We start from the raw sequence: 17,385 nt of genomic DNA on the forward strand, positions 1-17,385 counted from the left end.
TTTGTCTGAGATTTATTTTCCATTACGACGGCGCGCTCTATGAGGAATCAGCGTTTCTTCTGCGTGTGCAACAGAGTCTGACGGTAGTGAAGGTCGAGTCTGGTGTGAGAACAACACACCATTGCAACACGAGTCTGGATTGATCCACTCTGTGTGTGTGTGTGTGTGTGTGCATAAAATCAATAGAGAAAGAAGTTTTCAAACTGAGGAGGACAGAGTATGAAATCCATCTCTACAAAAAATGGCAAAACCCCAAAGTTCTTGAACACGTGTCCTCAATAAACTCATTGTTTTTCTTACCCTTAACAAAAGAGTGTGTGTTGTCCTCTCTCTGTGTGTGTGCGTGTGTGTGTGTGTGTGTGCGTGTGTGTGAGTGTATATATGCATGGCTCAGAACCGTGTTAATTAAGGTGCCTAAGTCCAAAGAGAGCGGCGCTTCATAAATCACTTCCTGCATCGCCCGTATCCAGGGATCGCTGCAGGATCGCCACCACAACAGCCCGCGATTGCTGTGGCAACCGTGTGGTCATGTGGCCTCTGGGTGCGGGTCTATTTTTGCACGTTGTCAGGGGAGACGGATAGTGTCTTAGAGCTCCGAGGAGCAACACAAACATTCCAGTCAACTTTGGAGAGTTTATCACCTCGACTCCTCGTAGCTGAGTCCTGCCCAAAACTCTGCCTGGTTTTCAGTCTCGTCTCGCCTCTAAATGTATTTACTCTTGTCGTTTCTTGAATTTGTTTTCTTTTGTTTTTTTGTTTTTACGTCGTATCATTGGAATATTAGAGAGTGCGTGCATCCCTGCAGATCTTTATTTTTGCCTGTTCCCACATCGTCATTTTCTGATAAAATGAACTCCCTAAAACACTTCATGGAAGCATTTCCAAAGTATGTCCTGGTTTGCAATCATGGTCTTTCCTCTGCATGAAATTGGGATAATTATGCTTCTAATGATAGGAATGTACATTTTTGGTTCCTTGAGATACTGCATAATGTTCGAGTAAGTGGCTGTTTGAACTCCCCGTGTGTTTGTGACCAGTTAAACACGATGAACCCTTTAAAAAGAAATCACAATCATGCATCGTGTTTGAGCTTGTTCCACTTCTTCGCCGTGCTATTTATTTATTTTTTTTGCCCCCCTGTCTTCACAGATGCCGAACGAAGGCTCCCTGTTTCTGGTCATATGTCTGATCGTGCTGCAGGGCGTCACGGGAATCTCCTTCGGCCTCGTCATCTCGGCGGGGATCGACGACGAGCAGAGCGCCAATCAGGCCGCCCTGGGCATCTTCTACCCCAACCTCATCCTGAGCGGTAAGCAGAGACTCGGGGAAAATCTGTCACAAAACCAACTCACGTGTCATCGCCCGTCAGACTCCTAAAGCACAGCGGGAGACCGATTGCTCGATTAAGCATGAGCCGCTGATTAAAGATCGTTGTGAGCGGGGTGTCGGCCAGCATGTGGGGATGATATTTGTTCAGAAGACGGGATCTGAAGATAGTTCAAGTGATCAACAGTCATAGAAAAGAGCACATATTTCTGGATTTTGATGGTGAGGATACTTATAATGAGGCACACACATCGAGAATGTAAATACCTGGTGATTAAATCCAAACAGTAAAGGCAGTATCCGCCATTTCGTATTAAAATAAGAGCCATATTTAGCTGGGTGAGTATTTCTAAAACACCTGTCTCTCTCTGTGTGTATTCCCTGGACAATATATACTCTGAAATACATTTAGCCTTCCTGTTTGCTGCTAAAAGTCTCTGTGTCCCAGAAAATATGATTTCCTTTTAAATGGTGCTCAACATTTTTATCCACTTCTCTACTACAGAACATGGTTGACTTTGAGTTTTTGTCCTACAGTAAAAATAATTCCAACACAACAGATTGCTATTAGCCACCACACCTTTATGGATTGGTGCAGCACGATCAGTGATTGGAAAAAAGATGTCTATTTCAAGTTTCTGTCATCTTGTACCAAACTGAAAATGAGGAAAACAGCAAAACCTACTAGAAAGTAAAAAAAACAACATCCCGTGTTCGAGCACAAATCTAAAGAAATGAGTGATGACTTGAAACTTTTCAGTCGACGATGTAAATGTTTAATAATGTTTGCTATCAGAATCCAGTCACGAGCTGCATTTTTTATTTATCCGACATCTTACCCTGCATCCTCCTCTGTCCTGTGCTGCAGGTATCATCTGGCCTGTGGAGTGCATCCCGTATCCTCTCCGCTACCTCAGCCTGGCTCTCCCTCAGACCTATGCTTCCGAATCCCTCCGCTGCATCATGTACAGAGGTAACATTTGTGCAAACATTGACACGACTGCCGCATGAGGCTCGGGTCAACAACTTAATTTCTAACTTCATCCACAACATTAGCATTGGGTCTAAATCATTTATCAGCCTTCGGTTCTGGGTAACTCGGGTTCTTTGAACGTAACGTAAGGCTCTCGCTCTGTGTGCCAATTTTTGTCATGACCTCACTTCACTTTGAGGAATATATTACCAAACAGCTGGAAGGATATGCTTGAAAACATAAAATTGTCAAGTTTTCTGAATGAATTTATTTCTCAGAGCCTGAAATGCACACCAGATATTGGTAACCCAAGTAAATAAAACATATTTTTAAATAAACACCCCTTAAATTATGAATGATAAAATGTGACTGCATAGGGAAAATTTATTGAACACATTTACTAAAATCCATTCAATACGTCGTAGAAAAGCCTTTTCTGGTCATGAGAATTTTAAGGCATCCCTTGTATAGAGAAACTAGTCTTCCTTTGCTTAGACATGATTTTGACTCAACTGTCTACAAATCTTGAAGATATTTCGGGTCCTTCACCTCCACTCTTGTCTTGATCATTTTTTTTCTATTGATCTTTAATTGAATTCATCTCTGGTATTTGATTGTCCCGTTCCAGAAGCTTTGTAGAGTTTTCTTGGCTTCATGTTTAAAATCTGTCTACCTTAAAAATCCATCCCTGGATTATTTTTTTGAAGAAAATCGCAGCACATTCGCCCATTCCTTCTTTCTTCAGTGCAGAAGTCTGTCTGACCGATATGCTGAAAAACAACCCCACTCCGACTCCATTATCTTCTCACCGTTATATACTGTTTCTGGGACGATGTGTAGCGCCATTTCCACTGCAAATATGTTTTTTGTAAAGACGTCCAAATAGTTTGAAGAACATACACAACAAGTAATTGATTCGCTTGTCCAGATGTTCTGAAGCAAATTTTAAACAAACTTCATTGTGGTTTTTCTTCAACAGTGGAGTCTTGCGTAGTGAGTATGCAAAAAAAAAAAAGCCAGGGCTGTTGAGCACATTTCTTACCGTTTACTTTAAAACATCCGCTGATAACAGAACTCTCTGAGCAAATTGTTATTGGCTTTTCTAATTATTCGTTTGACTTGTCTGCCTGAAATGTAATTTTAACGCGTAGCTAACTTGGTAATCTTCTGCCCAGGGTGGGGTATGTCTGAGATGATGGTGTGGCGAGGTTTTGCCGTAACCCTGGGCTGGAACACGTTCTTCCTGATCCTGGCCACAGTCATTCTAAAGCTGAGAACGTGACAGCCTTCATCCCCTCGGAAGACACCATCCTGACCGGAGACAGATCAGGAGCCGACAACAATCCTTGGACCTTCCGTCTGTGGAGGAGGCAAAGCAGAAGAAATAAAGAGGAAAATGGGGAGAAAAGAGGGAGGGATCTCCCCCCTACTGGTCGTCTCTCTGACACACACTAACACACACACTTTCTCTGATCCTGCACCAGTTGGTTTGGTCTGTTCAGTCTAAATTCAAGATGCTTCAAGTAGAAAAAACAAAGTAGCAGCAATCAATGTTCGTTCGCATTTCTACGAGCGGTTTCTCAAAAACCTTCATCCTGTGAACAGCCACGAACCAACTCAGGGTTACTTTTTGTTTCTTCTTTTATTTTGTTTTTGCCTTTTGACTTAATGCCGAGAGATTTTTCTGTTTTACACTTTAGAATAAATGAAGGCCGTATTGTTCGTTTTTTGATATAAAAAGAGAAAAACATATAAATATGTTGACTGTAACAGATGGATATTTGAGGTTCATGCCGTCTGTACTACAATGAAGATAAGACGGGCACCGGAGAAAATGAAGGAAACTTTAAAGAGGAGGAGCACAAAAATAAGAGAAAACATCTCTTTTCCAAGCAGGAAATTGAGATTATTGCACAATGAAATGTGAATGTAGACGGAATTAAAAAAGTGATGATTGCTTCTTATTTCCTCACCCGCGAAGGCTTCTTCCCACAGTGTCTCCGTCTCTCTCGCTGCTTGCTGGGTGTGTTTACGTTGAGCCCGTCGTTCCCGTCTGATTACAAAAAGAAGCGGTAACCGTTTGGTCTTGCTGCGTTACCAGGTGCTCAACATGTCGTTCTTCTTCAGCTTTGGTCAGTGGTGTTCCTTATAACTTTGTGCCTGTATCTCCTAAAGGAGGGAAAATGTTGGTAATGGTGAATTTATTTTTTATCTTTTTTCTGTCCTGCAACTTGATGTTTTTCACGTACGCTCTACTTTGCCGGACAGAGTGGAGGCCGTTCTCAAGCCGTCAGCATCCATGCTTCTTTTTCCTTAAGGAGTCCAAGAAAATCTAAGCACACAGGAGTGAGTCTTTTAGGGGTTAAATACAGAGATGGTGTGTTTGTACAGTGAGAAAAAAAAAAAAAAAGAAAAAGTGGGAAAGTTTATAAGTCAGAAAATGTGTTTTTCTGTCCTGCTGATATGGTGACAAATATCTGTAATTGAAAAGCCACATTTTGAATGACGCATAAAGGTGCATTGAGGTTGATTGGTTTTTATAGGTGGGATTTGTACGGTTATATTTTCTCAAGGTCTAAAAACAACCCTAAATTGTCACTAGAAAAACACAGCTGTATTTATTTTTTTAGTAATGTGCTACCAATGAGCCAAACTTTCTTTTAATTTTTAAGGTGATTTTGCTGGACTGGTGAGTTTTATTATGTGCAATCCGGGTCGCCACCCAGATCAGCACAATGTAGGGGGCGGCTCGAGCGACAGAGGGGAAAAAAAACTAACATCACTTACATCCAGAATTGGTTTTCTGTCACTTATTTGCATGTCCAGATGTGCAATCCAAGCACTGTAGAAATCTGAAAACACGGCTGTACTATAATGGCAACGCAGTCATGATTCGAAGTGACTCTGCTCTAAACTGAAGGGCTACTTCTCTGCTTTTTAAAAAATCAGGAATCTGATTGGGATTGAAACACAGATTAAGACTCATGAACTCTTCGTTTTCGAAACTGTAAAGAACGGGGCTCACCTCTGATCAGTGCTTCTCCAGCCCTTCTGACGGTTTTTCAGTATTTTTCTTTGTATCTTTCTTGGCTTTGTTTCCGTCAACAATGAGCAACATTTGAAAGAGATGAGAGAGATGTCTTGTCCTTCTGTTTTCAGCTGGGAATCACCCCGTTGGCGTGTTCAACCACTGAAATGAGTCGAATTTTACATTTTGCAGATGTGGCAAGCAAAAAGCAATAAAGCAAACTGCCCAAAAGATCTGGTCTAAAATGTGTTCCTCGCTAAGTTTTCTACAACGTGCAGACAGGAAACTACTTCAACCCCTGAATTGTGGAGACGTTGTGTGCCTGAATGTTTCATAAATCACAGTTAAGCTGTCAGTTCAATTCAGAAATACTTTACTAATAACAAAGGGAAAATACATCAGCTGAACCTGACTATTTCTCTGACAGTGGTCTGGTGAAATCAAGCTAAACCAATGAAAAACCGTCTGAGAGCCCAGAGAAATGTTGCTAAACCTCACCTTAATACGTTCGAAGAAAGATTGACTCATTGGGATGAAAATGTAAAGAATTGACACACGACTCTAAACATTTGCAAAGTTCTGTCCATCCTACTTCTTTTTTTATTTTTGTTTTTAGAAAGTTTAAGAGTAGTGTTAACAATCTCAATCCTTCGTCTTTGGAACCAACATCACATGTTTGTGCCAGTTGAAGATGCAAAATGTTTACAATTATCTGCATATAATAAATCTGACCGTGTTTTTGCTAGCAGGGGTTTCTCTAAACACGTGTTCCTGTTTGGGTTATATCGGAGCAGCCTCTACTGTGAATGAGTTTTATCCTATTGAAAATGTTGAGTTATTGTTTGATAGAACAAGGTGATCATATGCTCGGACAGAATCATTAATAAACTCCTTAAGGATAATATACTTTAATATAATAAAGTTTTTGTGCCTCGGTCTGATCCTATCACAATATTGAACGGTGATCTGTCTCTGGGTTCACTGGTACAGCTTGTTTAAACATTATTTTATGTTAAGAACCTATATTTGGACTGTCAGGATATCATTGCCAAAAAAAAAAAAAACCATGTTTAAACTTTGTAATATGGTGGTGATGTTTGTTAAAATTTGCTTTTTTTTTCTTTCTTTTTTTCCTTTTTTTAATGAAATAACCTCGTGTTGCAACTGATTTTGAACAGACACACCCTTCAAATTGGAAATCCTGCCCAATATTTGCAAAAACACTGTTAAGGAGAAGCAACGGGGAGGAGTCTATTGATCAAAAGTTGCCAGTTTTGATTTGAAATGTGACTTTTCTTTTTTTTTTTCGGTTAAAATGTTGCAGATAATGTAAGCGGTGGCGTGTGCGTCCACCCGTGCTCTATAGACTCCAGTCCACTACCTCCGCCGTCTCTCCCTTAAGGGCGCGTGAAGAATTTACACTCCTGTGTTGTGACTTGTGTGTGACAGACACGCTTGGATGAAGTCCTATTCGTTTATTCTGAAACAATAAATGTTGTTGAAAAAAAATCCTTCCTCTTTGTTGTCGCTGCTGATTTTGCGGTTGCAGAAACACCTGGTGGTGACGGACGGCAAAGGCATGCAGTTACATCACACCTTGCTCGCTTGATTGTGTGGCCCGTTACCATGGATTAGTTTTTGATCTGTCCCTACCCGACTGGTTATGGCTGACTATTTGAACTCTACGTGTGTAACACACGTATTGTAATCACATCATTCTCTTTAAAAAAAAAAAAAAACGTTCTGTCTTTTACGTTGACCTAAGTGGGTCCATAAAAGTCGACGGCTTATTATTAAAAGAAAACTTGGTACTTAACAACACAAAGTTCAATTAAGAGGAAGAGAAACCAAAAGAGAAAAATTAACTGGAGCTAATTAACAATAAAATAAAATTAAAATCAACCTCAGAAATTACAATGTAAATAAACTGTCGTTTAATTCCCTTAAGATAACCAGTAGTTAACAGTTTCTGACTGTTAACATGTCAGAGACCATAATGAATATGATTTAGAAATCCGTCTTTGATGTGACATTTATCCTGTACCATTATGTGTCAAACTCAAAACTCAAATTTGGCCCCCGGGGCAAATTTGGCCCACCGTAGCTTTTTAAGTGGCCCTCTAGGCTCCAAATTATATCAGTAAGTCACTCCTGTTTTTCACAAATTTGCAAAATACACACAAAATCAACAGATCCCCACATTTTTTTCAGATTTTTACTTCAAAATTTTCTCAAAATTGGTAAAAAATGATCAGGTCTAAGTGACAGCTGCCTCAGCTTTACTTGATGTCAAGTTATGGTCCCTGATCAATATGGCAATTAATAAAAAGTCACATTTAATGTCATACATTAGGGCAAACATTGTACAAATTCCATACAAATATTTCTAAATTAGCACCACAAAATCTGTGCATTGCAAAAAAACCACAAAAATAATCAGAAAATCCTGGATGGAACACTGTGAAAAGAAGATCAGTATTATTTAATTTTAAGAAACACTTATTGAATGCTGAAACAAAGAGCTATTTGTTGACATTTTAACACTTTAATTGGTTTTATCAATATATTCTGGCACAACCAGCCCTTTAAAAATATTCAAATGTTTAATATGGCTCAAAATGAAAGTGAGTTTGACACGCCTGCATTAAACAGAAAACAGACAAATCTGTTTAGCCAATCAGAGCTCTTTTGCATTTGTTCAGTTGTATTTTTATTGTTTTTTGTATTTTTTTAAACCAAATTCTTTATTTTAACATTTTTAAATGCATTGTATACCACTGTAACAAAATGTTTAAGCTACTTTCAAGCTAGCACAAGGAAGTTCTTCTACCTTACCTTAAGGCCTTGTCACTTCCAACAGTTTCTGGCTTCATTCATCTTGTTTTCTGAGCATCCTCTGTCATCTGTTGTATTTTACTTTTTTCACAGTTTGATCAAATCAAAGCAACTGTAGTTGTTTTATGTGAAGAAAACTCGGTTCTGAAAGGGTTAGTCGTTCTCTGAGCGCCATCCAAAAAGATGGCAAGGACACACTCAGCTTACAAAACGACAAAATAAATTAAGTTAGGCTCATGAGGACAAGACTATAAAACTAAAGACAAGATTCTAGCAATGTGAAAACTGAAAATGTAAAATTTTGTATTAGCAGAAATAGTTTTTTCCAAACGGGAAATTATGACAATCATTGTTGTTCAGTTTTACTAGATCTTTAATTGAGGTTTCCTTGTTTTCCCATCTTAGTGGTTTTCCTGAAGACGTTTTGTGTTTTCAATATTAAAATAAATGTTCCACTAATCTCCAATTGTGTCTTAAAGAATCTCTGTTAAACCCAAAATGATTCAGTTTAGATTTAATCAGGGTCAATAGGTCGTGGTGACGCGATTTAGAATAGATAGCTCAGCTATGCTGTCTGTACACTAAACCAACCCAATTTGGAGCACGCATCTATCTGTTAAATTTTAAACAATCACAGTTAAGTGTGTGTTTCAAACAATGGGAGTCTTTTAAGCATTGTCCTCCTGCTAGAAGAAGAATGAAATGAGAGTCTGGTTGTCTGTCCACAGTCATTTACAGTGGTTGATGAGCTCAGTGACAACACCATTTCCAATTATAGAAAATTACAGCGTAATTACATTCAATGACACCCTGCGGATTATAGAAACCTTAGCGTTCATGCAGCTCGGTCCCAGTTTACACATGATGCAACGTGGACAGAATGTACAAACAATTTGCTACAGTGAGAGTCATACATCCAGCAGTGATGAAAGTGAGCCACATGTTTGCCAAGCTTTCATTTATGGGGAATTCTGCAGTTAAATGCAATTTACAACTGTCCACATGTGGTTCGCATCAGCTCCAATCATTCTAAAACACATCATATGATTATATTTATAAAGCGCTCAATTCTGGGATGCACAAGGAGTCGGCTTGTATTCAATTTCCTCAGTTTAATTGCTGTACCAATCAACAATAGATCAGTGAAATCAAAGAAACACAGTTAATATAGTAGGTGGAATATATAACTTTTCTCATGTTGTTGAAAGTTTGTGAGGTGATTTCGTCAGTGAGCCCCAAACCAATTCAACTTTTTTGGGAGCTTCATCTCTTCACATTGTGTACCAGGAAAAGTAGTGTTACTTGCAAAGTCTGAATAAATATCATATGAGGTTTTGAAGTTCAAATTAATTCATCCAAGGCCATCCAAGACCAAAGCTGAATGGTGCTATCTGAAAACAAGTCCAACTCAAAGATATCCCAGCAGTTTATGATTACTTTGCCTTGAAACACTTTGGGATAACCCAAGATGATGAGTCCTTGTGTCTATGATTTTCTGTTTTATTGGAAAATTGGCGGAGTCCTTTAAGGCAAGACCTTGAGGACACATTGCTTCCTTGTCAAAATCAAAAGAAATCAGAAAACTGTCTACCTCCACAAGTTTGGCTCATCCTTAGGTACAATTTCCAGAAGCCTAAAGGATCCATGTTCACCTGTCCCATCAATTACAAATTAGCACTGAAAAGACTCGTAAAACTCATTTTGTTGGGCGATCCAGCTCACTCTGACGAAGACTCAGGTGAAAGGCATTCATGACAACTCTATTTAGATGCATGTCAGTACATTTTAAAAGAAGCTCTTTAAAAATATCTGTCTGTCTCTGCTGGTTAAGAAGCTGAGAAGACTTTGAATGTACTACAAAAACACAGAATCATATCAAATATTTCAGTCTAGTTTCTAGTTTGTAATGTGGCGAAACTAATAACTAACTTTTCATCAAGATATGGGAGCATGTTTTAAGTTAAAATTATTTTTTTTAAAAAGAAGTAGTTCCACTGGCAGATTATTTCACTTGTAACAAGACATTTTTTCTCATGTTAGAAGTGAAATAATCTGGTATCCAAAATCGAAATCATACACAAAAACCTTGAGTTTCTTCCGATACTTTAGATGTTCAATCTTTTATCTTTAGAATTCCCAACAGGAACTTACATTTCATTTTTGCTTGTTGATGTTTAGTTTATTTAATAAAATGCTATTTAAAACAGTATAACTACTAAAAGGTTCATTAGGAAATCTAACAGTGAAACACAGAATTCATTCTAGGGCTGTAGCGATACACTAATCTCACAATATATATCATGACATTCAGCAAATTATACAAGGACAGAGTGATTTTGGTGACATTTTGTGACTGTTCCATAGACTTGGATTGAATTAATTGAACTGAATGTGCAACACTGGTGAAATAAGTTGTATTTGTTATACATTTAGTTAAATGTTAATTGTGTGGCTTTGTGTATTTAGTTTTGCAGAAAAGGAACATTTTTTGTCTTATTCACTTATATTAGACAATGTAATTTATCTACTTAATTTCATTATTTAATTGTAACCAGTTGTTTCATTACATGTCATTTTTAATTTACATGTGCAGCTGGGTAAAATATGTCATGTGTGATAGCTGTCATTTCATTCATGTGGATTTGACATGAAACTAAGAAGAAGGATTTAATGTATCGATACTCGTGGATGAAAAATCAATACTTTCTGAGGAAAAAAAAATCTATGAATATCGTAGAATCGATAAAATTACACAGCACTAATTTATTCATTATTTAATTACCAATGTAATGATTCTGAGAATAAATTTAATTTTACATCTTCTTCTCATTCCTGATGATAAAGAATGACGAGAGGAACTTACTCCTGCAGAAAGATATTGGAACTGATAAGAAAATCAACATAAGATGAAAATCATATGTAGTGTATAAACATCATTAAATAGCTTATCAAATGCAACCTTTAAGCAGTGACTTAAAAAGGCAAACAAAATTAAATAAAAATCAATAAGGTATCTTTGAATTAAATTAAATTGAATCCAATTTCAAACAAATTTGGAGCTGGCATGAGAGGGAGAAATCCCACTCTGAGAAAAAGAAACCATTACCTCAAAAGCAAAATGGGAAAGTCAACACTCACACAGGGAAAAAAACCTTTAAATCAAGTTTTTGGTCATAATGACAATCATTACACCTGGAGGAAAAGAGGGTAAGTTTGTGAGCCTCGCCAACTGTGAGGTGTGTGCATTAAAAACAGTGTGTTTTGGTGCAGCAGAGGCTACTTTTGTTCACAAAATCAACAGCAGCAGAAGGAAACGGCATTATGTAACATCATGTTACACATCAGACAGGGAAATTACAGCTTGGCCACAAATGTGTCTCACAAATCGACGATCATCCTAACCATACCTGCAGATTTATTACAAAATGACATGACAACTAAGTCAATAATTTGGGGTAGTCATCACAAAGTCCTTATCTCAGTGGAAAGAGATGCAAGGGAGTGGAAGACAGCATCTACTTTTTCTGGTATCGGTAAAGCAGAAATGCTTTTAGTAGACCTAGCTGAACATGAGCAGAAAAAAGCTCGTCTGATTTATGTCAGACAGCAAGAGAAAAATGACTGCTTGTCTATCTAAGCAGTATAAATCTGTGGTTTCAGCCTTATCTTTTGAAAGTGCTAATAATTGTTTTACAGTCTTCATATCTTAAGATTTGCAAGAAAAAGAAAAAAAAATCAGTTTGGGGCCTCTCTGTCTAACATGGGGCTGTAGGCATTTTGAAATCGTATCTTCCCTTAATTATCTGCAGGCCAATTTAGCAACGCAGTGCAACTGTCCTGCTTTCTGTATTGCAGAAATAAACTCTGAAATAAATTAAAATGCACACTTGATCATGTGTAAGTGTTTGTGCATAGCAGCAGTGTTAGATGGTACAAGGTCACAATGTGGACAGTGAATGCATGAAAGCAATGCTGAATAGTAAAAATGTAGTCAGTTTTGCAAATGCCAGCACAAACACACACGCATACACACACCCACACAATCTTGATTCATCTGGTCCAGCCGCTCTGCTTTGTGATCCACCAAACATTCAGTAAACATTACCCTGCACATGGTTACTGTCACCATAGCAGCTCGGCTCGGCCCCTCAAACACAGGACAGCGGTGTTATTTAATATTTGGCTGCGCGCGAGCATAGCATGTTTGTATCACACAATCCTGTCACACCGGCGAACACTTGCTTTTCTCTCTCTCTCTCTCTCTCTCTCTCTGTAGCTGGGCCCTCGTGCTCCTCATACCCCTCACGTGCAGTTGAATAGCTGTTGCTATGTTTTCCTCTATCAGGCAAACATCGACAGAGGCTGAACTGCTAGTCCAGAGCTCACCTCCCGCTCCGCGGACCCAGACACTTTGGCCGCCGTCGGCGTCAACTGAGAAGCGGCAGCAGGGATTTCAAGGAGGCTGATGTGATGCAGGGCCGGCCCAAACCTTTTTGGGACCCGAAGCAGATTGTCAGTTTGTGCACCCTAAACAGACATGTCAACACAAGATGCTAAGCTACTCTCTACGTGTGCATACCTGTTGTCATTTCAAATTTATCTTGTGAAATTAGCTTACATCATACAAGTGCTATTATGGCTGTTAATTTTAACCTGACAGGAGAAACAAATCCCCCCCACAATTATTTTGAACTTGAAATGGTATTTAAGTGTGCCATATTATTTTAACTATTTGGAAGTAACATCAACTGTAATTTACAGTAAACAAGTTTGATATATTATGTTTCCCCAACAGTGACAGCAGCCATCATCAGAAAGAAATTAACCTTAAGTTGTGTAACAACTTTAAAAACAATTTAGAATTTGTTTTTCCATGTGTGATAGTGTTTATCTTGTATTATTCAAATGTTATTTTAAATATATTTGTATCACGCATGTCTTAGGGGGGCCCCTAATGGTGTGCGTTTACCTTGTAGGGTTATCCCGCCCCCCAATGCTGCGGGGACCCCAGGCAGCTGTTTAGCTTATGTTTGCCATGTGCCAGCCCTGATTTTAAAGACCTGTTAACGAGCATATTACTGGGAGTACAAATGTTTTGTCATAAGGCTCCAGTTGGTGAAAATAAAAGTTGTTCTTAATCTGCATTTCTTTAAAAAACAAAAAAAAATCACGCAAGTGGTTTAGAGGTCTGCTTTAAGTCAACTTCGCCTGAATAAATTGTCTCTAAATGCTGAGGTCAGACAATAGCTTCTGCAGCGCAGGACAAGCTTCCACAAGACCGGTTGCACAAACCTTTAAGTCTGCATTTTAATCCTGCATAATATATTAGGTTAGACAGATGTCAGAAAGTCAGGAAGATATGTTCATTCGACTGCTATCACTTTTTGTAAAATTATTGACTGCTATCAGTCGCTACAGGAATCTGGATCCACTGAATTGAACATGAAAAGTCTTTTTGATCACAGAAGGCATCGACACTATGGAAGAATTTCTTGGGTTATGGGAGAAAAATTCCTCCATACCACACAACTTTTCTGTTCTGTTTTCTAACGTCTTGCGACACGTGCTGCGTTCTGTGCAAACACAGACTAGCTGGAATCTGAAGATGCATATCAGCGTGTACAAGTTTACAGTTTCCTGGTCCTGCTTGCAGAAAGTGAAGCCTGCTGAGAAGAAAAGCACTTGTCAAAACATCAATCAGGAGGGAAATGAACCAACCGCCGTGCCTTCACCCGTGCAATCAAAGGAAGGTGTGTCTGTTGCTCACCGCCCCTGGAGACGGCCAGGAAAGGTGTATCCGCTGTAACCGTGGCAACACAAACAGCATGATTCAAACACTGATTAAAATGTGAGCGAAGATTATGCAACAAGCGTGCAGGAAGAAGTGTGTGTGTGTGTGTGTGTGTGTGTTTGTGTGCTTACAGGCACAGATGGTTTCTTGAGTCACAGTCGTAAAGTCTCCCTTAAGTCTCTGCAGCTGGTTGAAAACCACTTTAACCTGCAATGACCGCCTCTCGCTTATGGCAACCAGTGTAGCAGCAGGCGTGTATTTTATTGGCAGATATAAGTGTGTGCTTTAAAGCAGCTTGGTGGGTACAAAAGTGAAGTCTGTCTGTGTGGATGTGTGGATGCCAGGTACCTGGCCTCTACCTAAAGTGATTTCTCCGTCCAGTACAAAAGTTTCAAGCTTCTCCAGCTCTCATCAGACGTGATACAGACTTGAATCTCTGAAGTCATATTCTGCCTCCCATCCGGGCCCCAGCCCCCCCCTATAGCTCCGCCCCTGGACCCATGCCACTTGGGTATCCGATACGTATCCGATTCAAGTGTGGCCTACTGTCCAGGTAGCATTCATCCGACCTGAACGTCACTGACAGTGTTGTAGTAGCTACTCGAGATTGGTCTTGGTCTCCAGACCATTTTTTGATGGTCTCGGTCGAGTCCTTGGTCTGGGTCTTGTCTGAGGACTCGGCATTTTATTTCAAGACCAGTCGAGACCGCAACTGTGAAAATATCACTAAACGTACACCATACTGTCCAGTTTATTTGTTAAATCTTTGTTTTCAGTGGATGCAAAACGCACCGATTAAAATCCAAGCAATTACATGTTTCTGTTACTCCACTCCTTTTATCCCTCCCCACCTTTCACTCGCAAGCGGCGCTCCAGGACATACGCAGTGGTTTTCTCTCAGCGGTAGAAGATCTGTCTAATCGTCAGTAATATAATAGAGCTGCATAAATCACAAGAAATCCGATGGCCAGAGCTAACTCAGCATCGCTTCGCTTTCACAGACGGTGGGGACTACGTCTAACTTTTTTCGTCGCTTAGAAAAGTAGCTCAAAGACAGTTAAGCCCCGTTGACATGATGCTAGCAAAGCTAGCTGTATAGAGACACATAAGCATTTGTGATGAAGAAAAGTCACTCACTGCGCTGAATTATTGTGCGGAGGTGTTGACTGACTTGTCGCATATACGGGACAACGCTGTGTCCAAAAGTCTGCAATAGTGATGTGACATTCAGAAACAGTCCGATTCTTCTGTACGTCTCTTTACTTATTAGATAGGATTGGAGTGTCACTCAGAGCCGTTGTTCTATCAAATTACCATACGCTGTCAGAAGAGCATACATGCTGTGAGTACCATGCCTGCGTATGCGCATTAAGAAGTCCGACCATAAGAGGAGTTGTCAGTTCACCATATGCAGCAAGTTATGACGAAAATAAGTCATTAAATTGTTTTCAATGATAACTATATATACATGTGTTGTTGTGGTTTCAAAGTGTATTTAAAGCAGGGTCTGCCTGCAGCTGGAGTCAGCTACAACACGTGTAAAACTCATGTAAAACTCATTAACCTACTTAACCGCTAAGTCAGGATGCCATACAACTGTTAATAAAGTGTATGACATGATTCTATGTTGCTGATTAAATGAAATCTTATGGTAATGACGTGTCTGACAGATATAGCCGTGAGTTTGTGCTAAGCGTATGACGATCTGACCTGACAGAACACCCGTTCTTTGTTCTTGTAATGCTCTGTGTACACTGCAGTAGCTATCATTATTTTATTTAATTATGTACGTTGATATTTTTTAAATTAACAAATAACTAAAACACAAGAACGAAAGAGCACGCACAGCATGCACATTGCTCTTTGATTGTTTTCGTTCAAAGTGGCAGCTGTAATGTGTGCCATGGTGTCAGACTGCCTGGGTTTATGTAGCAGGAGAGAGGGTGAGAACAGTCACGATGAGGGTCTTGTGCTTGGTTACTTCTTGCTTGTTGCTCCTTGGTCAGTGTTTATAGTTGAGCGTTATTTACCATCAGGGCATTGCCTCAATTGCTATGTTTAATGGTGCAGACAGTGGTGGTTTCTGACATGAGCAATATGGGCAAACGCCCAGGGCGTTATCTTTTTAGGGATGGCACGAAATCACCACACTTTGTAGCACAGAGACGGAATATTTAATATTGGTAAAATGTATTAAGTATTTAATATCTAGGTGTTTTTATGGGAATATGGATCTTTCAGATCAATTTGAGAAGCAATTTTGATCATATTTTACATTTTATTGTGTCATGTAGCACGGGCCGCTGGTCTTGGTCTTGACTCGGTCTCAACTTCCCTCAGTCTTGGTCTTGGACCCTAAAAGTCTTGGTCTTGTCTTAGTCTCGATACACTCAAACTTGGTCTTGTCTTGGTCTCGGGTTAGGTGGTCTTGACCACAACACTGGTCACTGATACTCGACAAACGTCATAATTCTGCGTTTGTCAAAGAAAAACAACAACCATGAGAGTCTATAATGAGGATTAAGTTGTTAAAGTTCTGGCTCCGGTCAGACATAGGGTTGCCACCCATCCCTTAAAATACAGAACCATCCCATATTTGGTTGTTAAATATAGGGTCATGTATTGAACAGATACTGGGCACAATTTGTCCTATATTCTACAAATGGATGGCCTCCGAGTACTTTATGTAGTAGGCTGCCCCAGTCATTGTTTCACTCACGGTGTTGGTGTTGCGATATTGTGCCCAACTGCTTTCTGGGTAACACAGACCAACCAACACGCTGCCGCTGCGGTCCCCTCCGGCCCCCGCCCCTCCCGGCTTTAAAGATATAGGGTCTGGTCCCTTGGTAACCCTAGTCCAAGCCCCAACCCCCGTATCATTTAATACGTCAGGATATTTGGAGCTATTTTGAATTTTTGCACTTGGAAAAAAAAGTTAAATGATAAAAATTTATGCAGAATGCATAATATATATTTATGAATAATTTGTCAAAATTATTCATAAATATATGAATAATATATTTATTATTGCCTTTTGTATAATTGCTTTATACAAAAGGCAATTTGTATAAATTTTGACTTAAAACAAGTTGTGGGAGGAACATCTATGCTACATTTAACTGTGTGGCACCGTACTCTGAACAAAAATTCTCTTAAATGTAGAAGTTTAATAAGTATTTCAGTTCTACTAATCAAATTATTGGTAGATCGGACCTTTTGGTTTGACTTCATGGTAGATGCCTTACACGTGAGTAAGACATAAACATATTTGAAAAAAGCAGTGAGTGTATTTAACACTTCTGCCAGTGAACACCTGATATGATTTCAATCAAAAAGGTGATTTCTTCATTTGCTGCTTATTGCAGTTATATATTTTCAGATGTGTTTTCACATTTTGAGACTGCTGTTAAAAAAATCTCATTTCCAACATTT

General features: G+C 39.2%; 1 protein-coding gene and 1 long non-coding RNA gene across 3 annotated transcripts in view; both read left to right on the top strand.

Annotated features, from left to right (window-relative positions):
* abch1 (ATP-binding cassette, sub-family H, member 1) overlaps positions 1-6,836 on the top strand; it is a 37,842-nt gene extending 31,006 nt beyond the window's left edge. For both annotated transcript variants that reach the window (XM_007572922.2, XM_016661110.1), the window contains exons 18-20: positions 1,150-1,309; positions 2,195-2,299; positions 3,475-6,836. In XM_007572922.2, coding sequence (XP_007572984.2) covers positions 1,150-1,309; positions 2,195-2,299; positions 3,475-3,581 — 372 coding nt within the window. In that variant the 3' untranslated portion in view covers positions 3,582-6,836. The remainder of the gene's footprint in view (positions 1-1,149; positions 1,310-2,194; positions 2,300-3,474) is intronic.
* Positions 6,837-12,274: 5,438 nt separating this feature from the next.
* Positions 12,275-14,024, top strand: LOC107833032 (uncharacterized). The gene is made up of 2 exons (XR_001658745.1): positions 12,275-12,733; positions 13,816-14,024. It is a non-coding gene; the product is annotated as an uncharacterized LOC107833032 (long non-coding RNA).
* The last annotated feature ends 3,361 nt before the right edge of the window (positions 14,025-17,385 follow it).

Source organism: Poecilia formosa, unplaced genomic scaffold (genome assembly GCF_000485575.1).
Source record: "Poecilia formosa unplaced genomic scaffold, Poecilia_formosa-5.1.2 Scaffold311, whole genome shotgun sequence".
Taxonomy (NCBI): Eukaryota; Metazoa; Chordata; class Actinopteri; order Cyprinodontiformes; family Poeciliidae; genus Poecilia; species Poecilia formosa.